Genomic DNA, 27,816 nt, shown 5'->3' with positions numbered 1-27,816 from the left:
TTAAGTACGCTTTTATAAGTACGCTTTTATAAGTATGCTTTTTTAAGTATGCTTTTTTAAGTACGCTTTTTTTAAGTACGCTGTTTTTAAGTACGCTTTTTTTAAGTACGCTTTTTTTAAGTACGCTTTTTTTAAGTACGCTTTTTTTAAGTACGCTTTTTTTAAGTACGCTTTTTTTAAGTACGCTTTTTTTAAGTACGCTTTTTTTAAGTACGCTTTTTTAAGTACGCTTTTTTTAAGTACGCTTTTTTTAAGTACGCTTTTATAAGTACGCTTTTATAAGTACGCTTTTATAAGTACGCTTTTATAAGTACGCTTTTATAAGTACGCTTTTATAAGTACGCTTTTATAAGTACGCTTTTATAAGTACGCTTTTATAAGTACGCTTTTATAAGTACGCTTTTATAAGTACGCTTTTATAAGTACGCTTTTATAAGTACGCTTTTATAAGTACGCTTTTATAAGTACGCTTTTATAAGTACGCTTTTATAAGTACGCTTTTATAAGTACGCTTTTTTGATGTACGCTTTTTTTAAGTACGCTTTTTTTTAAGTACGCTTTTTTAAAGTACACTTTTTTAAAACCGATGTCCTTTTACCCATTTCCGGATTGTATCATTGTTAATGCTAATGTAGTCATTTTTTTGGCATTAAATGTGCACAAATTTCAGTGTGGATTGTCACATTTTTATTAACTTATAAAAAAGAAATATTTTTTAAAATAATTGATAGCAGAAAAAATGGCAAAGTAGTGAATTCGCGATAAGTGAAGTCGTGATAAACGAGGGATTACTGTATTGTCATGATATGCTCAAATCAGGCTAAATATCGAACTACGAGGAGGCAAAATGTTGATTGGACGGAATGTTCTTCAGCAATATAAACAAGACTTTATTTTTCTGCCGCTTTGAAGCTTTGCTGGGTTTAACGCCATCAAATTCTTGAGCTACAAAGCTAATAAAGCCTGATAACGTCCCACAGACAGATAAGACGGAATGAGGATAAGCACACACAGGTCACTTTCAGACCCCTTTCAACTATTTAACTATTTTACAATTTTAAAAACAAATACACCAGTTGAATTCTTTAATACTTTTTAGTAAAAGTGTGGTATTTTCCCAGTTGAGTATCAATGTGAATCATTGAGTATCAAAGGGTATCAATAAGTATCAAAGAGTATCAAAGAATATCAAAGAGTATCAAAGAGTGTCAAAGAGTGTCAAAGAGTGTCAAAGAGAATCAAAGAGTATCAAAGAGTATCAAAGAGTATCAAAGAGTATCAAAGAGTATCAAAGAGTATCAAAGAGCATCAAAGAGTATCAAAGGGTATTACTGAGTATCTAAGAGTGTCGGAGTACCTAAGAGTATGTGAGAGTATGTGAGAGTATGTGAGAGTGTGAGAGTATGTGAGAGTATGTGAGAGTATGTATGTGAGAGTATGTGAGAGTATGTGAGAGTATTGAGAGTATGTGAGAGTATGTGAGAGTATGTGAGAGTATGTGAGAGTATTGAGAGTATGTGAGAGTATGTGAGAGTATGTGAGAGTATGTATGTGAGAGTATGTGAGAGTATGTGAGAGTATTGAGAGTATGTGAGAGTATGTGAGAGCACATGAGAGTATGTGAGAGTGTGCGATTATGTGAGAGTATGCGAGAGTATGTGAGAGTATGTATTTCAGAGAATCTGAGAGTACCTGAGAGTAACTGAGAGTATCTGAGAGTATCTGAGAGTATCTGAGAGTATCTGAGAGTATCTGAGAGTGTCTGAGAGTATCTGAGAGTATCTGAGAGTATCTGAGAGTATCTGAGAGTATCTGAGAGTATCTGAGAGTATCTGAGAGTATCTGAGAGTACCTGGGAGTATCTGAGAGTATCTGAGTGCATGTGAGTGCATGTGAGTGCATGTGAGTGCATGTGAGAGCATGTGAGAGCATGTGAGAGCATGTGAGAGTACGTGAGAGCATGTGAGAGCATGTGAGAGTATGTGAGAGTATGTGAGAGTATGTGAGAGTATGTGAGAGTATGTGAGAGTATGTCAGAGAATCTGAGAGTATCTGAGAGTAACTGAGAGTACTTGAGAGTACTTGAGAGTATCTGAGAGTATCTGAGAGTATCTGAGAGTATCTGAGAGTATCTGAGAGTATCTGAGAATGTTAGAGAATGTGAGAGAATGTGAGTATCTGAGAGTACCTGAGAGAATGTGAGTATCTGAGAGTACTGAGAGTGCCTGATAGTATGTTTGAGTATCTGAGAGTATGTTTGAGTATCCTACGAGTATCCTAAGAGTATCCCATGAGTATCACAGGTTATCAATGAGTATCCCACGAGTATCAATGAGAATCCAAGATGGCGTGCTTTAATTATACCTGACAAGGTAGGTGTTGCAGTCGAACTTTGGTGACATAGCTAATGGGACCCAGGCTGTCTCGCTGGGAGCCCTCCCATTCGTAGATAGGCTCTTTGTTGATGGAATTCCGGAGCTCTTCTTTGCCTGCGGGAGTCTTCTCCTGGTTTTGCTAGGAAAGACAAGAATTACAATTACTGTATTGCGATTGGCCGAAGTTTGATAGTAGTGGCCAATTTCACACCCGATAAAAATATAATGGGAATGTTTGTAAGGTTTTTAGATAAGAGTTATGGTGCATTCAAGGCCGCTCCTTACTTTGCAACCCCCGTTGAGGGCCAAGAACTGACCTAGTTGACTCACTACACACTCACGCACATCCTGTTTCTTCAGCGCATGGGAATTTCCCCCCCACCCCAGTTGGAAAAGAAATTTGGAAGTATGTAGTATTTTATTTTGGGTTAGTTTTTTAGGGCGTATTCTCACCGGAAAAGTCCATAGTTTGCTTTTTTTTGGTACAGGACAATATATAATATAAATTTTTTTCCCTTGCAGATTTCACCTTAGTTAACAAAAGCTTCTGACACAAAGCTCCTCCCACAATGCAAGATTTTGTACAAAAAAAATCCAACATAACAACAAGGGCTGGCTCTAGAGGTGACTGTGTAGTTACCTTTAAAAATCACATTTATCTCTGTGTTGCCTACCTGGAACTCGATGCTAATTTGCATATGAATCTCTTGGCCAATCATATTGAAGCCTGACAAATTAGACAAACAAAATTGCCTTCACAATGCTATGTAAAGCTAGGCTAATTTTTTAGCTTCAACCGGCACTAGGGACTGAAATTGGGGCTTACATAGGTTACATATTTACATATAAATGTTCTTTAACATGAATATGAATACAGTAATCCCTCGATTATCACTGTTAATATAGACCAGACATGAAATCATCATCATCAAATTGATCAAATTAAAAGCCTTTATTGTTATTATACACAAAAAAGTATAACAAAAATGGTGGTGCTACTCCACAAAGTGCATTTTCCTAGTATGAAAACATGAATTAGTATATTTTTATATGACTTATTTATGTTTTTTTAACTGGGAAAAGGCACTTTGTGACTATAAAGGCTTTTGATTTGATGATTTGATGTCTGGTCAAAAATGGCTGTGATAAATAAAAAAACGCAAAGTAAGGTAACCCCTATTTAAAAAAATACAAAATACAAAAAATTGAGTGGCTTTTGCTTGTGAGTTATAGTGTGGATTTTCATATTTTTATCAATTTACAAAAAAAATAAAAAATAAATTTCCAGAGAAAAAAAGTTATGTAATGAAACCGCGAAAGTTTAAGCCGCGATATTCGAGGGATTACTGGGAAAGGGGAGTGGCTTAAAAAATCATGTGGCTTCCCCTTGCAAGTTTAAGCATGGATTTTCACTTTTTTTTAATGAATTTAAATTTAAAAAATTAAAAAAATCCTGCAGAAAAAAAATCTGCGATGTAGAAAGTTGAAGTCGTGATATTTGAGGGATTACTGGGATAGGGGAGTGACTTCCATTTGAGAGTTTCAGCGTGAATTTTCAAATTTTTATGAATGTACAAAAAAATTAATCACAAAAAAATTTCCCCTAAAAAAAAATCTGCAATGTAGTAAAACCGCAAAAGTTGAGGCAGCAATATTCGAGGGATTACTGTACATTCATTAATACATGCTTCCACCAGTTGTTAGCCACACCCCCTCTGACCATCCCCAACATTATACATTTAATACATTTAATCCAAACCAAAAAAAACAAGAAAAAAAACCAAATACCATTCCCCCAATCTTACTTTAACTCTGGTGTAGCTTTTAGCCATAGCCGTTCCGCCATTAGCTTCAATATTTTCTTTAAGAAGTCCAAACCATCGATCCATTTCTTCTTGACTGGCACAGTAGACGATGATGGGGTTCAGGCTAACACCTGTGAGGAGAAAAAAACAACTTTCATTTCTCCGAAGAAACCTTCCGCGATATTTACCGCAAACTCCGCTTACGCGATTGTGTCTAGAAGGCGCTAACTGCTAACATATGTGGAAAAAAAGCACATGTCACTGGGTTTTTTTTCCTAAAAAGCCCCCCACAAGAATTTCTTGTCCTCCCACACACCGCCAACGAACCCTGTTGGAATGAAAAGTACTTTCCCTTTATCAAATCCACACATACCAGAGATAGACTGGAAAGTCGTTTGATTTAAAAGCAAAAGATACACATGCCGTGCGTATAAATAACAAGGCGACTGTTTTCTAGCGTTAGCGTTAGCATTATTATCTTATTAAAGCATACCGTATTTTCACGACTATAAGGCGCACCGCATTATAAGGCGCACCCTCAACGAATGTCATTTTTTTCAATATATAAGGCGCACTGTATTATAAGGCGCACTGTATTATAAGGCTCACTGTATTATAAGACGCACTGTATTATAAGGCACACTGTCTATTTTGGAGAAAATTGAAGACTTTTAAGTGCGCCTTATAGTGGTGAGAATACGGTAATTGCTATTGACTTCCAGGTATGAAGCACTCACTACACAATCATTGGCAGCCATTGTTGATGTTTTGGATTTTTTTGCATAAAATCTTGCAGTGGGGGAGGAGCTATATGATGAAAGATGTTGTAAACTAAGATGGCTGATCTGCATATTTACAAATTTTTTTCAGTTCAGGCGTTTGGTTTTTTTTTAATATCCGACAGTGGTGGTTTTTCATTTTTGGTTTTCTGTTTTTCCATATACAAGGCGCACTGTATTATAAGGCGCACTGTATTATAAGGTGCACTGTATTATAAGGCGCACTGTCTATTTTGGAGAAAATTTAAGCCTTTTAAGTGCGCCTTATAGTGGTGAAAATACGTTAGTAATTGCTATTGACTTGACCAGGTATGAAGCACTCACTACTTTACAGTCACCTCTAGAGCCAGCCATTGTTGATCTTTTGGATTTTTTGGTATAAAATCTTGCAGTGGGGGAGGAGCTATATGATGGAAGATGTTGTAAACTAAGATGGCATCTGTATATTTAACACTATTGTTTCAGTTCATGCATTTGTGTTTTTTTTTAATATCCGACAGTGGTGTTTTTTTGTTTTTGTTTTTCTGTTTTTTCCATATATAAGGCGCATTGTATTATAAGGCGCACTGTCTATTTTGGAGAAAATTTCAGACTTTTAAGTGCGCCTTATAGTCGTGAAAATACGGTAACATATAGCCTGAGTAAAACCAGGATCAAACCTAGTTCCCTACTAACCTACTTTTTTTTTTAAACATGTTTTTCCCATACAAAAATTATTATACGTCATACTCAATTTGAAATGATAAGAACGTATAAAATACAGGAAAAACATATAAGTTGACATGTACGTTAACGGCTGAATTCTTGCGGTTGCCAGTTTGACGAGTCGGAGAAATTATAATTGAAGCCAATTATGAGACTAAGAATGAATTGTTGTTTAATTTAATATAATGTTGCTAAAGATAATTGAATTTTGACGGTTTGGCAAAGTGTTCCTGGGAGTTCCTTCACATGCCGTTTGCTTCGTCACCCTGCCAAGTTTTTGGTTCGCGGCCAAGGCGGAGGAAATGTCTCACACTCTCGTTCGACTCAGACTTTTGTAACACTTCGTCCACATGTGTCCGAACCGCCCATCGTGTAAATAAATGCCTCCGTGCGAGTAAGAAACGACTCCATTTTAAAAGCTAACAATAACAAAGTAATTCCGGGAAATATAAAGTCAAATCTACTATAAAAGTTAAAGGACTTAGTCACAATTACAATGTTACTGTTGATCTTGTGAGGTTGTTTTCATTGATGTCCTATTCTGAAGTTAATTTCAAAAGAATGATTTTATAAGCAGTCAGCATAGTGGTTAAGTGGTTTGGGTGTCGGCTTTGCAGTTATGGGGTTCTGGGTTCGATTCCAGGTTGGTTCTCCTGTGTGGAGTTTGCTTGTTCTCTCTTTCTGGGCTTGTGTGGGTTTTTTCTGGGTACTACATTTTCCTCCCTCATTCTAAAAACATGCAAGCTAAGCTAAGCTAATTGACCATTCTTGTGTGGGCTTCACAGTTATGGGGTCCTGGGTTTGATTCCAGGTTGGTCTTCCTATGTGGAGTTTATACGTTCTCTTCCTGGGCTTGTGTGGGTTTTAACTGGGTACTATGGTTTTCCCGGGTACTATGGTTTTTTTCCGGGTACTGTGGTTTTCTCCGGGTACTATAGTTTTTTCCACGTTCCAAAAACATGCAAGCTAAGCTAAGCTAATTGACCACTACTGTTTGGAGTTTTACATTTTTTTGCCCGGGCTTGCGTGGGTTTTCTCTGGGTACTATGGTTTCCTCTCACATTCCAAAAAACTTGCAAGCTAAGCTAGGCTAATTGACCACCACCGCGTAGAGTTTGAAATTTCTGTTCGGGCCTGTGTGGGTTTTCTCTGGGTAATACGGTTACAACCCACATTCCCAAAACACGCAAGCTAAGCTAATTGACCACTACTGTGTTGAGTTTGAAATTTCTCCCCGGGCTTGTGTGGATTTTCTCCGGGTTCTATGGTTTCAACCCACATTCCAAAAACATGCAAGCTAAGCTAATTGACCATTCTCATGTGCAATTTGCATGTTCTTCCCAGGCCTGTGTGGGTTTTTTTTTTGGGGTACTACGGTTTCAACCCGCATTCCAAAAACAGGCAAGCTAAACTAAGCTAATTGACCACTCCTATGTGGAGTTTCCATGTTCTCCCCCGGCATGTGTGGGTTTTCTTTGGGTACTACGGTTACCACTACATTCCAAAATCATGCATGCTAGGCTAATTGTACGCTAAATTGTGCTTAGATATGACTGTGATTGGTTGTTTGTCTCATTATGCCCTGGGATTGGCTGGCAACCTATTGAGGGTGCCCCGTAGTTATCTGGGATAGGCTCCAGCACCCCCTAGTTTGGAACATTTAATGAATGTTTGTGTATTGCTATCAAGCCACAGCAATGAAACTCAATAGAAGCGGAGTAACCCAAATATTCTGGTGACTAAAAAGTTCCAATGTTAAACGGAATGGGCTCGCAGAATGCGGGTACGTAGGTTTGAGACCGAGATTTGTTGCTGGGCTTTCCTTGGCGACAGCTGGCCTTTGTGAACCAACGGCACCTGTTGTCTGACAAGTGAGGCCTCTGGGGCAACTTTGACCCCTCGACAAGGTTAAAGGCTGACTGGCCCACTCTCGTTAGTTTGGGGGTGAAGGAAGTGACGGGGTCACGGCACCCTTGAATCACTGGAATGTGACAACATTGCCGTTGAAGGGCTTCCTCTTGAAAATAATGCATTGTGAGTGCGTTTTTTTGGGAGGTCATGCTTCTCTGATCACTCAAAGAAGGTCTTTCAGAATAAAAGTAACCTCAATGCTAGGTTTGACTTCAAAAATGTTCTTGGGGTTATCTTGTTTTATATTTACCGTATTTTCTTGAGTATAAGGCGCACCACATTATAAGGCGCACCCCCAATGAATGACATTTTTTCCATATATAAGGCGCACTGCATTATAAGGCGCACTGTCTATTTTGGAGAAAATTGAAGACTTAAGTGCGCCCTATAGTGGTGAAAATACGGTAATTGCTATTGACTTCCAGGTATGAAGCACTCACTCACTACTTTACAGTCACCTCTAGAGCCAGCCATTGTTGATGTTTTGGATTTTTTTGTATAAAATCTTGCAGTAGGGGAGAAGCTATATGATGGAAGATTTTGTAAACTAAGATGGCATCTGCATATTTAACAGTATTGAGTATTCAGTTCAGGCGTTTGTGTTTTTTTTTAATATCCGACAGTGATGATTTTTGGTTTTCATTTTTTTCCATATATAAGGCGCACTGGATTATAAGGCGCAGTGTCTATTTTGGAGAAAATTTAAGACTTAAGTGCGCCTTATAGTTGTGATAATACGGTAATTGCTATTGACTTCCAGGTATGAAGTACTCACTCACTACTTTACAGTCACCTCTAGAGCCAGCCATTGTTGATGTTTTTTTTTTTTTTAATATAAAATCTTGCAGTGGGGGGGAGCTATATGATGGAAGATGTTGTATACTAAGATGGCATCTACATATTTAATAGTATTGTTTCAGTCCAGGTTTTTTTAATATCCGACAGTGGTGTTTTTTTGTTTTTGCTTTTCTGTTTTTTTCCATATATAAGGCGCACTGTATTATAAGGCGCACTGTCTATTTTGGAGAAAATGTAAGACTTTTAAGTGCGCCTTATAGTCGTGAAAATACGGTAGATTATATTATATAACTTTATTCATGTTTTAGCAACAGTAATTAGTTATTTGGAGCATCAATGTAAAAACAAAAACAAAACAAAAAACAGGTGGAAAAGTGGTTAAGGCACTAGCCACACAGTTTTGAGGCCGACGGTTGGATCCCAGGTCGATCCTCACTGTGAAGAGTGCTTTCTGGGCTTGCATGGGTTTTCTCTGGGTACTTCGATTTCCCCCAAATTCCAAAAACATGCAAGTTCAGCTAATCAATCACTTGTATGGAGTTTGCATGTTCTGCCCGGGCTTTTTGTGGGTTTTCTGTGGGTACTGCGGTTTCCTCCCACATCCCAAAAACATGCATGCTAGGCTGTATGCTAATTTGTTCCTAGCGAAAATTATTATTTCCTTGCGAAAATATTCGGTTCAGAAAACGAATAAATGAATGAATTAAAGAAATAACAACATATAAAGAATATAAAATGCTCACCATTGATCTGAAAGGCGAATTCGATTGGTTGGCTGTGGTTGCAGTTCTGTTGTAGGTTGCAGATTGTGATATCTTTCAGTGGAAGAGTTCCCTGCACAAAAATCATTCAAAAAATTGTTTATACATCCATTTTGCAAAGTTAAACAATACATACCGTATTTTCTCGCATATAAGTCGCCTTTGCGTATAAGCCCTACCCTTAAAATTGCCTTAAAATCGTTAAATTTGACAATTTCTCTCGTATAAGCCGCCCCATGATTGACAATTTTCACCTCCATATTTGTAGTTTTAATAGGGAGTACAAATGTGTTACTTTGAATGGAAAATCATGAGAAAAATCATCGCACATGGTATTTCTGAGATATTATATGAATCAAAAATTCTGAAAAGATGTTGCCTGCACATAGACAAATTAAAAAAGGAAGTCATGTGACCAGTACAACCAGGAAGTGTGTCCGTAGCGGTCTTGTTTGTAGTCCATAGGTAAGATGGCGGCGCTTGAGCAATAACAGGCAAATGTGGGTATGTTTTTTTCACGTTTTATGCAAAAAAAGTTAATTTTTTTCTTCAATTTCATTCAGAAACGTCCAATTTTTTTTAAAAAAATGTCTCTATTTTGAAATAAATAACCGTATAAGTCACATTGTGTTACGTTATGGCGATTGGTCTTTGTCACCTTGCAGTTTTGTGCATGTCAAGTCGAATTTATGCGCATATAAGCCGTACCCTGGATTCAGTAAAAAAAAATTGAATGATAAATATGGCAAAAATCTGATAATTTTCTGTTTAAATTGTACAAATATGGCATATATGCGATAATATCCGATAATTTACTGTTTAAATTGTACAAATATGGCATATATGCGATAATATCCGATAATTGCCGTACCCTGGATTCAGTGAAAAAAAAAAGAGTGATAAATATGGCAAAAATCTTATAATTTTCTGTTTAAATTGTACAAATATGGCATATATGCGATAATATCCGATAATTTACTGTTTAAATTGTACAAATATGGCTTATATGCGATAATATCCGATAATTTTCAGTTTAAATTGTACAAATATGGCATATATGCAATCATATCCGATAATTTACTGCACAAATTGTAATCTTTCAGGATCATTTTACAAGGAAAAAACATTGTTTTGTTTTGAAACTCAAGCATATTTCCTGTACATGCCGTGCCACCACATGTACGTTGGCCCAACAGCTGGTTGATGATTAATGACAGCTCACGCTTCGTTAGACAGGTGAAGAAACATAAGCACCGCCCTCTTTTTGTACCAACACGCTGCCGCTTTTGACAGGAAACATAGTACGTATGTACAAAACTATGACTCTGATCCTAGTGAACTTGAAACCTTGTTCAAGAAAAAATGCTGACGCTTGATTTCATGTGGGACGGACCTTTTTAGATATAATATTTAGATTTTTTTTTTTAGAACTGGATTAAAAGCCCTGAATATTTAGTTTTTTTATAGATCTAAAACAATGTTTATTTTAGATTTTTTTTAAATATATTTTTATGTTTTACAGAATTATTTTTTAACTAAAAACACAGAAAAAAATGGATTAAGAAATGACAATTATTTATTTAAAAGGGGGAAAATCAGGAAATTTAATATACATTATATTTAGATTATTTTTTAGTAAATGGATTAAAAGAACTGGATTAAAATTCCTGAATATTCAGTTTTTTTATAGATCTAAAACAATGTTTTTTCTATATTTTTTTTAGGTTTTACAAAATGATTTTTGAACTAAAAACACAGAAAAAATTGATTAAAAAAGGACAATTATTGGTTTAAAAGGGGGAAAATCAGGAAATTTAATATACATTATATTTAGATTTTTTTTAGTAAATGGATTAAAAGAACTGGATTAAAAACTCTGAATATATAGTTTTTTATAGATCTAAAACAATGTTTATTTTAGTTTTTTTAAATATATTTTGAGGTTTTACAAAAAGATTTTTGAAGTAAAAACACAGAAAAATGGATTAAAAATTACACTCTTTGATTTAAAAGGGGGAAAATCAAGAAATTTAATATACATCCTATTTATATATTTTTTTAATAAATGGATTAAAAGAACTGGATTTAAAGTCCGGAATATTTTGTTTTTTATAGATCTTAAACAATGTTTATTTTAGCTTTTTTAAAATATATTTTCAGATGTTACAAAAGGATTTTTGAACTAAAAACACAGAAAAAATGATTAAAAATTACAATTATTGATTTAAAAGGGGGAAAACCAGGACATTCAATATACATCATATTTAGATTTTTTTTTATTAATGGATTAAAAGAACTGGATTAAAATCCCTGAATATTCAGTTTTTTATAGATCTAAAACAATGTTTATTTTAGCTTTTTTTTAAATATATTTTTAGGTTTTACAGAGTGTTTTTTGAACTAAATACACCGAAAAAATTGATTAAAAAATGACAATTATTGATTTAAAAGGGGGAAAATGAAAAAAAAAAATATACATCTATACTCTTCATTTTAATTTGATCCTAAAACAGAAAGTCGGCACTCATTATTTTTCTTTCCCGGGCCACACAAAATGATGCGGTGGGCCAGATTTAGCCCCCGGGCCGCCACTTTGACACATGTGCCTTAAAGTGTAAAAAAAACAGCAACTCACCTGATATGTCAGTCCAGGAGTGTTGTTTGACACAAAATGGAGGTGTGTCTGAAATAGATCCAGATAACAATCGTGTACATCCTGCAGAGAAGTTCAAAAAATCAAGTTAGACTTGTTTTGTGCTAATTGGTCTTTCGTTATTTAATATAACGAGATAAGATCATCTAAAAACACACTACAATTAAATCTTACTAACAATTACAAAGATTAATTATTCAATTCCATCTTTGGGGCTTCTCATGGCTTTTCTCCGGGTACTCCGGTTTCCTCCCACATCACCGAGAAATGCATGCTAAGCTAATTCTATGCTAACTTGTCCTTAGGTAGAAGTGTAAGAGTCAATGGTTGTTTGTATTCTTGTGCTCTGTGATTGGCTGGCAACCATTTTTGGGTGTCTGTAGTTAGATTAGAGGTTCCGAGACCCTCTGTGAGCCTTGTGAGGATAAGTAGAACATGACTCATATATTTACTGTATTTTCTCGCATATAAGCCGCATCTGAGTATAAGCCGTACCCTTAAAATTGACTTAAAATGGTTGAATTTGACAATTTCTCTCGTATAAGCCTCCCCCCCTGATTCACAATTTTTACCTCCATATTTGTAGTTTTAATAGGGAGTACAAATGTGTTACTTTGAAGGGAAAATCTTGATAAAAAACATCGCACGTGGTATTTCTAAGATATTATATGAATCAAAAATTCAGAAAGGATGTTGCCTGTACATAGAAAAATTCAAAAAGGAAGTCATGTGACCAGTACAACCAGGAAATGTTTCTGTAGCGGTTGAGTTTGTCATCACTGGGTAAGATTACGGCGCCCTGAGCGAGCAATGGCAGGCACAAGTACCGTATTTTCACGACTATAAGGCGCACCGCATTATAAGGTGAACCCTCAATGAATGACATTTTTTTTCCATATATAAGGCGCACTGTATTATAAGGCGCACTGTCTATTTTGGAGAACATTTAAGACTTAAGTGCGCCTTATAGTCGTGAAAATACGGTAATTGCTATTGACTTGCAGGTATGAAGCACTCACTAACTACAGTCACCTCTAGAGCCAGCCATTGTTGATTTTTGGTATAAAATCTTGCAGTGGGGGAGGAGCTATATGATGGAAGATTTTGTAAACTAAGATGGCATCTGCATATTTAACAGTTTTGTTTCACTTCAGGCATTTGTGTTTTTTTAATATCCGACAGTGGCGTTTTTTTCGTTTTTGGTTTTCTGTTTTTTCCATATATAAGTCGCACTGTCTATTTTGGAGAAAATGTAAGACTTTTAAGTGCGCCTTATAGTCGTGAAAATACGGTATATAAGACTATAATGGTGGTACCTCGAGATATGAGCTTAATTTGTTGGCATATAAACCATACCCTTGATTCAATCATCATTTTTTTAGGTACAAATACGGCTTATATGCGAGAAAATACGGAATACCATTATGATTCATTTCATTTTATTTAATATATGGAGATATTTATTCTTTGTATTTTGTCAGCAAAGTATTTTATTGCAGCGTAAACTAAGATAAACAGTTTTTTTTCCTCAAATGTTGCATCAGCTGCTCATTCATCAAAAAGCCTTGAGAGAAAAAACTTTGCGTGGTTTATCTTTGGATGAAATCATTTGAATCCCACGACATTCTTGGATGTTTTCCTCACGTTCTTGTGAATTTTTTTATCGATTACTCAAGAGTTCCAAACAAAGCTTGTGTACTTTTTTTTTTAGACAATTTCTTCTTTCCTTTTTTGAATCCTTGTGTCATCGTTTGGCAAATTTAGCTTCCGTACGTGGGATCACAAAACAAAAAAAAACGCTTTTTCCCTAAAGGTTTTTGCAAAAAAAAGGCCTTTCACAATTGCCACTCGGCCAACATGTCCAAACAGACCAAAAAAAAAAAACCGATTGGTTAAAAAACAACGTCGGTTTCATCACCATGTTTTGTTTTTGCAAGGCAGTGCTCCACATTAACCACTACCCTAGTACAGTGGTACCTTGAGATATGAGCTTATTTTGTTTCCCGTAGAAATGAACTAAAAACCAAATAATTTGTTCCAACCCTCTGCAAAAACAGGATATTTGATTGGAAAAAACATTTTTATTTGTTGTAATTTGCCATCTATTAACAAAATAACAAATAACTAGTGGTTTAATAGTACTAAAATGGGTTTAATAGTACTAAAATGTGTTTCATAGTACTAAAATTTGTTCAATAGTACTAAAGTGTGTTTAATAGTACTAAAATTTGTTTGATAGTACTTAATTGTGTTTAATAGTACTAAAATGTGTTTAATAGTACTTAAATGTGTTTAATAGTACTAAAATGTGTTTAATAGTACTAAAATGCGTTTGATAGTATTAGTGTGTTTAATAGTGCTAAAGTGTGTTTAATAGTACTAAAATGTGTTTAATAGTACTAAAATGTATTTAATAGTACTAAAATGTGTTTAATAGTACTAAAATGTATTTAATAGTACCAAAATGTGTTTAATAGTACTAAAATGTGTTTCATAGTACTAAAATTTGTTTAATTGTACTAAAATGTGTGTAATAGTACTAAAATGTGTTTAATAGTACTAAAATGTATGTATTAGTACCAAAATGTGTTTTATAGTACTGAAATTAGACTTTTTGCACGGCAACGCGCTCGTAACATAACATAAACAAATTTAAATGAACTTGGATTACGATGTAGATACACTCAAAAAATAAGTTTAATCTTACCTTACACTTAACTTAATTGTAATTTTGTTTGACATGTAGATACCTTTCTTCTCCCGAGATGGTTCAATTGGCCCCGCCTTCAACCTGATTTTCAGATGCAACCTATCGTAATCCAAGTTCATATAAATTTGTTTGTCAAGTTACGAGCGCATTGCCATGCAAAAAGTCTAATTTTAGTACTATTAAACACATTTTAGTACTATTAAACCACTAGTTACGTGTTACTTTGTTAATATATGGCGAATTAGAACAAATAAAAATATTTTTCCAATCCAATATCCTGTTTTAGGTGTTTTTCCAGAGGGTTGGAACAAATTAATTTCTTTTTACTTCATTTCTATAGGAAACCTTCATTTGAGTTACGAGTAATTTGACATACGAGCTCAGTCCCGGAACAAATTAAGCTCATATCTCAAGGTACCACTGTGGTAGGGTCGTAACTAGAGGGGTGATGCTACTTTGTGGTTTTTCGATGACTTATTTTCAATATCTGTGATATTCGAGGGATTACTGTAGATGGGTTAAAAAGGATAACAAGATGGCGGCTCTCACCTGGCAATGCAAGAAGCGAAAACGAACTTTAGAGCTGTGAATCAAGCGTCCGTAATTCTTGACGTTGATGCTACTTTTCTTCCAACCGCTAGCCGGGTCGTACGGGAATGGCGGGTCCCATTTGATGTTCTCGATGGTCTGCAAGTCTTTTGGGGACATTTCCTGTAAAAGGGTTCCCGGTTTGATTCCGAAGTTGCGCTAACGGGGGGCATGAAGGCCTTACCTTTCTCGGGGTGACGGTGCAGAGGATGTTGATGATGCTGTTGGACTTTTCTTGGCCTTCTTGCGGGTTCTTCTTGCGGAAGAGTCGACTGCTGCTCAAGGGAGGGAAAAACTTTAGTTTTGGGTTTTTGTTTATCGGACAATTTCCCCGGTCGCAGTTTTAAGGGATATTTCCTGTTTATAGGCGTTTCCTAAGATCTTAGCGGTAAGGCTTGTGTTCTCGGGTTATTATTTTTGCAGTTTTATGACATGTTGGAGACTAGAAGAGGTCAGTAGTAAGATTAGATTAGGTTAGATAATTTTATTCACCCCGTATTTGGGAATTTTTTTTGTAACAGTAGCAAGAGGGTGAGAATACAGACACAGCAAAAGACATTTTAGACGTAGATAAATAGGTTATAAATAAGTTAATAAATAAATATATAAATAAAAAAAATACAAAAAAATATATAAAAAACAAATAAATGATACAGAAATATATGAATCAATGTAAAAATAAATAAAATCAATAAAATAAGTAAAATAAGTCAAATAAGTACCATAAGAAAAATATGTATCATAAGTAAACTAAGTAAAATAAGTATCATAAGTAAAATAAGTAAAATAAGTAAAATAAGTAAAATAAGTAAAATAAGTAAAATAAGTTAAATAAGTAAAATAAGTAAAATAAGTAAAATAAGTATCATAAGTATCATAAGTAAAATAAGTAAAATAAGTATCATAAGTAAAATAAGTATCATAAGTAAAATACGTACCATAGGTAAACTAAGTACACTAAGTAAACTAAGTACACTAAGTACACTAAGTACACTAAGTACACTAAGTACACTAAGTACACTAAGTACACTAAGTACACTAAGTACACTAAGTACACTAAGTACACTAAGTACACTAAGTACACTAAGTACACTAAGTACACTAAGTACACTAAGTACACTAAGTACACTAAGTACACTAAGTACAATAAGTACACTAAGTACACTAAGTACACTAAGTACACTAAGTACACTAAGTAAAATAAGTAGCATAAGTAAAATAGGTAAAATAAGTATCATAAGTATCATAAGTATCTTAAGTATCATAAGTATCATAAGCTAGTGTCATGAGTCTCATAAGTATCATAAGTAAAATACATAAAATAAATAATACAAAAAAACTATTATTAAAAAAAGGATTTTAAGTTGGCCCTTCCCTCATTTTAGTTTTCTAAAAGTGGGCTATGGGGTCAAAAGTCTGGACACCCTTGCCTTTGAAAAAATCACCGACAGAATTCCCCACATTTAAACTATTAAATCACAAGTTACGACTCCCTCACCACTGTTTAGACCAAACTCTTCATTTTGTCTTCATTGTATTTACGCCTGACATTCAACTAATTATAAGAATCGACTTCCCAGTGTGTGTGTGTGTGTGTGTGTGTGTTGAGTATTCAACGATGTCCTTTGTTTGGCATGTCCCTCGTCCGTTACAATTAGCGTCACATGGCGGCATGGAAGCACCCTAGCCGAACTGATAAAGCGCCTCACTTTGGATTTGATCTGCTTATCTGTCCACACGTGTTTACGTCCGCGACAAAGTGGGCCTTTGTGGGCGCGGTGGGAATCCACTCGCGTCTAATCGGGAAGTCATTGGCCGCCGTCAATCATTTAAAGGCAACCCACGTTTTCCCACTGTGTTGCTGTTTATTTTTAACAGCGAGAAAAGTGTGGTTGCGATACACTACCAGATGCAATTTGGAGGCGGGGCCTATTTAAAACAATGATCGGCTATCATTTGGGAGTCTTTGCGGTGGCATTTAAATTTCTGAAAATATTTTTACTACTATTCTCATCAAAGTTTTAATGGCACGAATCACAGAAACCTTCAAAATGACTTCAAAATGAATCTAAAAAATAAATTTTTGTTTAAAAAATGTAATTGAAAAAAATTCCCGCGATAATCGAAGGATTACTGTACTTACATGAAGTCAACTTAAAAATCTAAAACGTTCTCCAAATTTTCTCCAATCAGTCTTTTGTATGCACTAAATTTAAGATTCTGTCTGTAGATGTCGCTGTTTGATGCTGACAGCTTGACTGTCTGAGTACATTGCTTGCTGACTCGCTATATTTATATACTGAAAAGGGCAGACATGATCCAGATTAGAGCCGAAATGGGTAAAACAAGATCGGTTCTACAAAAACGTACTTAAAGAATATCCTGTACAAAAGTTGTTATACGTTGTACACAATTTGAAATGATCGAAAAACATACCAAAAAACATACCAAAAAACATACCAAAAACATACCAAAAAACGTACCAAAAAATGTACCAAAAAACGTACCAAAAAACGTACCAAAAAACGTACCAAAAAACGTACCAAAAAAACGTACCAAAAATGTACCAAAAATGTACCAAAAACGTACCAAAAATGTATCGAAACGTATCAAAAAACGTATTAAAAAATCTATCAAAAAACGAACCAAAAATCTATCAAAAAACGTATCAAAAACGTATCAAAAAACGTATCAAAAAACGTATCAAAAAACGTATCAAAAAACGTATCAAAAAACGTATCAAAAAACGTATCAAAAAACGTATCAAAAAACGTATCAAAAAACGTATCAAAAAACGTATCAAAAAACGTATCAAAAAACGTATCAAAAACGTATCAAAAAACGTATCAAAAACGTATCAAAAAACGTATCAAAAACGTATCAAAAAACGTATCAATAAACGTATCAAAAACGTCTCAAAAAACGTCTCAAAAACGTATCAAAAAACGTCTCAAAAAACGTCTCAAAAAACGTCTCAAAAAACGTCTCAAAAAACGTCTCAAAAAGCGTCTCAAAAAGCGTCTCAAAAAGCGTCTCAAAAAGCGTCTCAAAAAGCGTCTCAAAAAGCGTCTCAAAAAGCGTCTCAAAAAGCGTCTCAAAAAACGTATCAAAAAAATATCAGAAACGTACCAAAAACTTCAAATAGTACGAGAAAAACATAAATTGACAGTTGTGTGTGTGTGGCTGCCAAGTGTGTGTGGGTGTGTTTGTGCGTGTGCGCTTGTTTATAAATCCAAACCACATTGAATGCTTCCGGGTATTTTTTTGTCTAAACCAGAACCTGAATCATCACATAGTACCGACTAGAAGAATGGTTGCTAATTAGAGTCAGATGTTCCCCATCCAACAGAAGCATGTCCAGACACAAAATGCAACAATGTCCAAACTTATTTTTGAAACTTAGTTATTTTTTAAGAGAAGACTGGGAATTGGGTTAAAAAATAGATTAAAAATCTGTTTTTTTTGTTTTTGAAAAAAGTGATTCACTATTTATTCAAGTATGAACTCATCAAGAGCAAAGGACGCCCAATTCTATTTGACTAGGAGGGTTGGGACCGCTGCCAGGCCTCCAGTCAAATTGGATTGGACGCCTACCATCGTCATTAAACAGGAAACAGTCATTCAATATGAGCTTTATAGCTCATTCTACTTGTATAATAACAATAAAAGAATTCAATTGAATTCAATAATGATTCATTGGTAGTTCAGTATGAAATGCATGTGATTCATCGGCATTAAAAATTGGATTCATGCCTACAAAGGTATTATATAAATGTATTTCAACAAAATAAATAAACTTTGTACAACAGACAGAAAATGTGCAACAACAAAAAAAACTATCTCCACCCAAAATGAATTTCAGACCGTATTTTCCGGACTATAAATCGCACCTTTTTCATATTTTGGCTGGCTACAAAAAAATAAAGAATAAAAATTTAAAAATTAGAACATTGGAAAACACAAAAAAATAAAGAATAAAAATTAAAAAATTAGAACATTAAAAAAAAAATAATAATAATAATAATTAATTAAAAAAAATATATATGAACATTATAAATTATTTTTTCCCATATTTTGTCTGGCTACAAAAAAAAATAAAGAATAAAAATTAAAAAATTAGAACATTAAAAAATACAAAAAATAAAATAAATAATAAATAATTAATATGAATATTAATATGAATATAATAAATTAATTAATTCATTGAAATATATATATATATTATAAAATAATAAAATAATAATTAAAATAATAATATTAATAATAATAAATTAAAAAATAACCCTATATATATAAAAATTATATTGGTATTATTTTTCATATAAAAAAAAGATGTATGTATATATTTTTTAATTTATTTATTTAGGTTTGCAATTTTTTAATACTTGCAAAAATATTGGGGCGAAAATGTGTAAACCACTGGTGATAGAGCCGCATCCTGAATGCACCAATAGCAGTGTCACATGGAAACTACCTTTTAGTTCCTTTTTAATCATAAATTTAAGACTATTTAGGCAAGAAATATGACTTTTAAAACCTCCAGACTACTGAGGCACTGTGCGGTAACCTCACTCTCACTCTACAGAAGGTCTCCGCCTTGTGGCTCCATTTTTTTTTAACTAGGTCTACAATGTCTTGTGTGTCCTTTGTCTCTTACCAAGAAATTTCCCAATACGGGATGTACTACTCTAATCTAATCTAATTTACGCATACTGTCATTGATACTCATTGATTAGCAATAGTGTAACAATGTTGTCAAAATAACCCAGACTAATTTTTACTTCAAAAGTGATAAAATAACAAACAAAAAAATGCACATTTTCAAGTATTTTGACTTTTAAACTTTGTCTCACAAGGTATAACATTAAAAAAATGAGATTTTTTTACAGCTATATTCATAACCCCGGATAAAAGGGTTCAAATCCCAGAATTTCTGACAGCTGGCAAAAAAAAAAAAAAACACTAACCGGATCGTCAACACACATTTTAGCACAAATTGGGCTCAGGTCTCGAACCCAAATCTGTCAGAAGGCAACCAACTATGCAAATACAGTGTTCCCTCAGTTATCGCGGTTAATGGGGACCGGGACCACCTGCGATAAATGAATTTCTGCCAAGTAGGGATTCCCCTTTAAAAATGCTTAATTTGAATATAATTTTTGAATATAATTCAAAAATATATATATTTTAATTTTTTAAATTTTGTTTAATTTTTTAATGTTTTAATTTTTAATTTTTTAATTTTTTTTTAATTATTCATTTTTTAAATCTTTTAATTTTTGTAAATTTTTAAATTTTTTTACTTTTTTGATTTTTTTTTAATTTTTTACATTTTTTTAATTTTTAATTTTTTTTTTATTTTTATTTTTATTTTTTTTTATTTTTTACATTTTTAAAAAAAAATACTCCCCTGTATACAGTACACCATATAGAATACGGGTAGAGAGAGTAAAATTCATGTTATAACAAAAAAAACCCTGTAAAATATGTTGTTTCAATGTAATATTTGTATTTTTCCCCCCCCAAAAATCTGCCAAGCTCTGAGTCCGCGGTAGCTGAACCGTGAAGTAGCGAGGGAACACTGTATAACATTTTAAACCCCCCTAACCGCTACAAAAGCCAAGATAAAATAACAGCATTCAACTACCTGTTCCTACGGATGAAACTCTTGCTGGAAAAGGTCAAATTATGTTGGGGTACACACGAAATACCACTTCCCATAATGCCGTTCTGCTGGCGTCCTCAGTTTAAAAAAAAATGGGAATCTCGCTAGAAAATAGTCCGCCGGGTTCCTGTCAGACGGCCGCGTGTTCTTCTCCGAATGAGGGAGCGGCGAGCCGGCTCGGGACTTTTGAAAAAGGGGGCGGGTCCAAAATTGTGTCATGGAGTGTGCGTGGGTGGGAACAAATCAGCTGGGCCAAGCCACGCCCACAATTCCTGTGAGTTGCTTTTGTCTGTTAAATCAATCTTGGTAGGACCAGAGATGGTTTTTTTGGGGGGTACGTGTGGGGTTTCGCACCTTTTTTGGGCCAAATGGTGAGCCTTGGGGGTGCCGGTGAAGGAAAACAAAAGGGAAATCCAGTAAAATAAACAAAAAAGGCTGAATTGGGGTAGATAAGTGGGTGTTGGCTTTGATTGACATGTCTGGGCATGATTTGATCAAACTGGAAAGACATTTTTTTTTGTTTATTTGGGCTTTATTGGATGAAAGGTAATTTTATAGGCTTTTTTTTAGAGAATTTTGTTATGGGGAATTTCTGGGGAGATGAGATTTTTGTTGAATTTTAGTTTGGTTTATTTAATAAGGGATAAAAAGACTTTAATGGATATATATTTATATTTATGTTAATGTTTACTGTATTTATGGAAGGAATTATTTTTTAGAAACAAAAACTTTAATCGGAAATATTTTGGGTGATGTGAATATCGTATTTATTCAATTTACCAGTAATATTTTAATGACAAATAATGTTTATTCATTTTCTGAACTGCTTATGTTAAGGTTAGAAAGACATTCCGTCCATTTAATTTGAATTGAATACTTTTTTTATTGTTATAATACAAGTAGAATGAGATTAAAATATTTAAGTGCACAAATAACAACAATGAACATATAAATAATCCATGAATAACAAGGAGGAATACATAAATCATCAATACATTAGTGACATAAGTAATCAAAAAACATAAATAGGGGAGTCAACAAATACCGTATTTTCATGACTATAAGGCGCACCGCATTATAAGGCGCACCCTCAATGAATGACATTTTTTCCCATATATAAGGCGCACTGTATTACAAGGCGCACTCACTGTCTATTTTGGAGAAAATGTAAGACTTTTAAGTGCGCCTTATAGTGGTGAAAATACGGTCATTGCTATTGACTTCCAGGTATGAAGCACTCACTACTTTACAGTCACCTCTAGAGCCAGCCATTGTTGATGTTTTGGATTTTTTGGTATAAAATCTTGCAGTGGGGGAGGAGCTATATGATGCAAGATTTTGTAAACTAAGATGGCATCTGCATATTTAACAGTATTCTTTCAGTTCAGGCGTTTGTGTTTTTTTTTTAATATCCAACAGTGGTGGTTTTTCGTTTTTGGTTCTCTGTTTTTTCCATATATAAGGCGCACTGGATTATAAGGCGCACTGTCTATTTTGGAGCAAATGTCAGACTTTTAAGTGCGCCTTATAGTCGTGAAAATACGGTAGTTAATTTGGAATAAGTGTGTACATAAATAAGTAGTCTGGTACAAAGTGACTAAAGTAGTTAGCAGTCAGTCTCGATTAGGTGCAGAAGTGGAAAATAATCGATCTCAAGTCTAATTTATGCGCATATAAGCCGTACCCTCAATTCAGTCATCATTATTTTAGTGACAAATACGTCTTATATGCGAGAAAATATTCAAATAAAGCACTATTATTTCACTGTTTTTCTTCTTTGAATTCATATTTGGTCCTGGATTACTCATCTAGCCAAAATATTTGCATACATTTAAAGCTTTTTGACTGATAAACTTAAGAGTGCTTCATTCAAAATTGCGCTTAACAAAAGCCAATCATCTCATGATAAGATTAAAGTGTCCCTGTCGAACTTATCTGGTTTTAATGGACAAAAAATGCTGTAAATCAGCGACGCCTTGTTGATCCAATCAAAATTTTTTTGTAGGATTGTAAAAAAACAATAGCATTGTCGACTTTGCCAAAGCCAAAACGGACGGTTACAAAGTCAACAGAGGCGGCTTCGGTCGGGTGTATCCGTTTTACAACCTGTCCGACGGGTTGGCGAACTGCTGCCGTCTGATTGGATGAGTAAGAAGGTCAGAGGTCGCAGACTGTGACAAAGAGTAGAATCAAAAACAGGAGTGATCACCTGTGTGGCTCATCACACCAGGTGAATATCTCATCTCGTTTCGAGACCTTGACTGGGAAGACAAAATATTTCCTTGTGGGAGTCACAAGCACAACCAAAATGATGTCATTTATAACTTTGTTTTTGGATTCAAAAATGTCATTTAAAACTTTGTTTTTGGACTCAAAAACGTCATTTAAAATTTTGTTTTTTGGACTCAAAAACGTCATTTAAAATTTTGTTTTTGGACTCAAAAACGTCATTTAAAATTTTGTCTTTTGGACTCAAAAACGTCATTTAAAACTTTGTTTTTGTATTCAAAAACTTCATTTAAAACTTTGTTTTTGGACTCAAAAACGTCATTGAAAACTTTGTTTTTGGACTCAAAAACGTCATTTAAAATTTTGTTTTTGGACTCAAAAACGTCATTTAAAACTTTGTTTTTGGACTTAAAACGTCATTGAAAACTTTGTTTTTGGACTCAAAAACGTCATTTAAAACTTTGTTTTTGGACTTAAAAACGCCATTTCAAACTTTGTTTTTGGACTCAAAAACGTCATTTCAAACTTTGTTTTTGGATTCAAAAAACGTCATTTATAACTTTGTTTTTGGACTTAAAAACGTCATTTAAAACTTTGTTTTTGGACTCAAAAACGTCATTTAAAACTTTGTTTTTGGACTCAAAAACGTCATTTAAAACTTTGTTTTTGGACTTAAAAACGTCATTTAAAAATTTGTTTTTGGATTCAAAGACGTCATTTATAACTTTGTTTTTGGACTTAAAAACGTCATTTAAAATTTTGTTTTTGGACTCAAAAACGTCATTTAAACCTTGTTTTTGGACTCAAAAACGCCATTTAAAACTTTGTTTTTGGATTCAAAAACATCATTTAAAACTTTATTTTTGGACTCAAATACGTCATTTAAAACTTTGTTTTTGGACTCAAAGACGTCATTTGTAACTTTTGGACAGTTTTTCCCAAGAGCTGTCTCCATACTCAACTCCACTTAATCAAGACTTACTGCTAAACACTTTAGTCACTATTCATCTGACTACTTATTTATCTGACCACTTATCCATTTTGACTACGACTACTTATCTATGTTGACTCCTTATTTATGAATTATTTTCCACTTTTGCACGTAATCAAGACTTAATGCTAACCACTTTAGTCACTTTGTATATAAATATTTATGTTGACTACTTATCTATGTTGACTACTTATTTATATTTTTTATTATTATTGATTATTTTCCACTTCTGGATTAATCAAGACTTAATGCTAACTACTTTAGTCACTTTGCACCTGACTACTTATTTATGTGACCACTTATTCATGTTGGCTACTTATTTAATTCTTACTTATTTGTTGATTATTTATTATTATTTTTCACTTCTGCACGTAATCAAGACTTAATGCTAACCAGTTTAGTCACTTTGTATCAAAATATTTATTTATGTGACTACTTATTTATGTTGACTACTTATCTATGTTGACCCCTTATTTATTAATAATTTTTATTATTGATTATATTCCACTTCTGCACTTAATCAAGACTTAATGCTAACCAATTTATTCAATTTGCATATGACTACTTATTTATGTTGACTACTTATCTATGTTGAATACTTATTTATTATTATTTTTTATTATTGATTATTTTTTACTTCTGCACTTAATCAAGACTTAATGCTAACCAGTTTAGTCACTTTGTATCAAAATATTTATTTATGTGACTACTTATTTATGTTGACTACTTATCTATGTTGACTACTTATTTATTAATACTTTTTATTATTGATTATATTCCACTACTGCACTTAATCAAGACTTAATGCTAACCAATTTATTCAATTTGCATATGACTACTTATTTATGTTGACTACTTATTTATGTTGGCTACTTATCTATCTTGGCTACTTATCTATCTTGGCTACTTATTTATTTCTTACTCATATTTTGATTATTTAGTTTTGATTATTTTCCATTTCTGCACTTAATCAAGATTTACTGCTAACCACTTTAATCACTATGTATCTAAATACTTATTTATGTGACCACTTATTCATGTTGGCTACTTATTTAATTCTTACTTATTTGTTGATAATTTATTTAATATTTTCCACTTTTGCACCTTATCAAGACTTACTGTTCAAACAGTTAACTTTAGTCATTTTGCATCTGACTACTTATTTATGTAACGACTTATTCATGTTGACTACTTATCTATGTTGACTTCTTATTTATTCCTTACTTATTATTGATTATTTTCCACCTCTACACCTAATCAAGACTTACTGCTAACTTGCTAACCACTTTAGTCACTTTGCATCTGACTACTTATTTATTTGACCACTTATTGACTACTTATTTAATTCTTACTTTTTTGTTAATAATTCATTTATCATTGATTATTTTCCAATACTGCACTTAACCAAGACTTACTCACATTCAAAAAAAATCTATAAAATGTATCTTAATATTATTTATATGAAACAAATTATCACCATCCCGGAATTTGTTAAAAAAATAGTTCAAAATAAGATTTCTCAACACCCAAAATCAAGTCTTAGTAGTTTTTTCCATTGAATAGAATTTTGGTTGAAAAGAATTAGCTAACTATTGAATTTTTAAATATGTCATATATTCAAACTGGGATTATATATATATATATATATATATATATATATATATATATATATATATATATATATATATATATATATATATATATATATATATATATATATATATATATATATATATATATATATATATATATATATATATATATATATATATATATATATATATATGTATATATATATGTATATATATATGTATATGTATATGTATATGTATATGTATATATATATATATATATATATATATATATATATATATATATATATATATATATATATATATATATATATATATATATATATATATATATATATATATATATATATATATATATATATATATAAGTATATATATATAAATATATATATATATATATATATATATATATATATATATATATATATATATATATATATATATATATATATATATATATATATATATATATATATATATATATATATATATATATATATATATATATATATATATATATATATATATATATATATATATATATATATATATATATATATATATATATATATATATATATATATATATATATATATATATATATATATATATATATATATATATATATATATATATATATATATATATATATATATATATATATATATATATATATATATATATATATATATATATATATATATATATATATATATATATATATATATATATATATATATATATATAAATCAACACAATACTCCTAATACTGTGAGGCATCATGGAAAAAGATGACAGTAACTTTGATAACACACCCAAGAAATGGGATGATGACTCATCCATCCATCCTAGCGTCAACAGTAGTACTTTATGTCCTGCTACAAATTCCACGCTTTCCTTAATGACGCAATTTCTATCCGTATCTTTATTTTGTGCGGGATATTCGGGTGTGTCATGACAAATTATCCCGTCTTGCTGAATTATGTATCATAACTTTATTTAAAGTTCAAATGAATATCTTACAATTCAATGGTTTAAAATTCTATTTCCCTATTGGCCTGAATATAAGACGATGTTTTTTTGTTTTGCATTCAAATAAATTGTCAGTCAGCTGTAGATATTATACTCATTTGCAAAGATAGATGGCGCCAAAGAGCTTGCTGAACACTGATGGTTAATTGAATTGAATGCTTTGATTGTCATTATACAAGTAGAATTAGAGTAATCCCTCAATTAGCGTATCTGGAATACATTGCTATTTTTTATTTGGGGGAATTTGTTTTGTTAATTATTTTGGATTTTCAAAATTTTATGATCTTTAATTTTTTTAAAAAAAATTCTTAAAATTTTTTTTCTAATTTTTTGTGTATTTCCCACATTTTTTTCATACAAAATTGGGACACTTTGACCAATATTAAAGGGTTTTGTTGGTAGTTGTGGAACAAATTAGAGAATTTACATATAAAGTGCACTTCTACTTACCATTTTCAAGTTATGAAAAAAGTTCTGGAACCAATTTTGGGTCAATTTAGTGTGTCCAACCAGCTAGCTTAGCCTAGCATGCATGTTTTTAGAATGTGGGATGACACTAGGGTATCTGCAGAAAACCCACAAAGGCCCAGGGAGAAAATCCAAACTCCACACAGTGAAAACTGAACTCGGATTGGAACCCACGACCCTAGAACTGCGAGGCGGACGCATTAACCACTCAATCACCGGGCTGCCTACGAACATTTCAGTTGTTTCAAATAAAAATATCCGCTTCTAGCATCTGTTAAATTAGTAATCGACCCAAGAATTTACAAAAACGTAAAAAAAAATAAAGCACACACCACAACATGCTACCGTATTTTCACGACTATAAGGCGCACTTAAAAGTCTTACATTTTCTCCAAAATAGACAGTGGGCCTTATAATCCAGTGCGCCTTATATATGGAAAAAAACTGAAAACCAAAAAGGAAAAACCACCACTGTCGGATATTAAAAAAACACAAACGCCTGAACTGAAACAATACTGTTAAATATGCAGATGCCATCTTAGTTTACAACATCTTCCATCATATAGCTCCTCCCCCACTGCAAGATTTTATACCAAAAAAATGCAAAACATCAACAATGACTGGCTCTAGAAGTGACTGAAGTAGTGAGTGCGTCATATCTGGAAGTCAATGGCAATTACCGTATTTTCACCACTATAAGGCGCACTTTAAAGTCTTAAATTTTCTCCAAAATAGACAGTGCGCCTTATAATAC

The 27,816-nt window shown here is 32.9% G+C and overlaps 1 protein-coding gene and 1 long non-coding RNA gene across 2 annotated transcripts in view; one reads left to right on the top strand and one right to left on the bottom strand.

Annotated features, from left to right (window-relative positions):
- The window catches only part of plekhn1 (pleckstrin homology domain containing, family N member 1), a 31,394-nt gene extending 10,476 nt beyond the window's left edge, over nt 1-20,918 (bottom strand). Inside the window, exons 1-7 of the mRNA XM_077724012.1 lie at nt 20,733-20,918; nt 15,270-15,360; nt 15,047-15,208; nt 11,770-11,850; nt 9,117-9,207; nt 4,181-4,311; nt 2,365-2,514 (exon numbers count right to left, since the gene is read on the bottom strand). Coding sequence (XP_077580138.1) covers nt 2,365-2,514; nt 4,181-4,311; nt 9,117-9,207; nt 11,770-11,850; nt 15,047-15,208; nt 15,270-15,360; nt 20,733-20,806 — 780 coding nt within the window. The 5' untranslated portion in view covers nt 20,807-20,918. The remainder of the gene's footprint in view (nt 1-2,364; nt 2,515-4,180; nt 4,312-9,116; nt 9,208-11,769; nt 11,851-15,046; nt 15,209-15,269; nt 15,361-20,732) is intronic.
- LOC144201412 (uncharacterized) overlaps nt 1-27,816 on the top strand; it is a 50,087-nt gene that overhangs the window by 7,999 nt on the left and 14,272 nt on the right. The window lies entirely within an intron of this gene.

Source organism: Stigmatopora nigra, chromosome 1, assembly GCF_051989575.1.
Source record: "Stigmatopora nigra isolate UIUO_SnigA chromosome 1, RoL_Snig_1.1, whole genome shotgun sequence".
In the NCBI taxonomy this organism is placed as follows: domain Eukaryota; kingdom Metazoa; phylum Chordata; class Actinopteri; order Syngnathiformes; family Syngnathidae; genus Stigmatopora; species Stigmatopora nigra.
The sequence above is the reverse complement of the archived record's forward strand: the minus strand, read 5'-3'. Positions and strand labels throughout refer to the sequence as shown.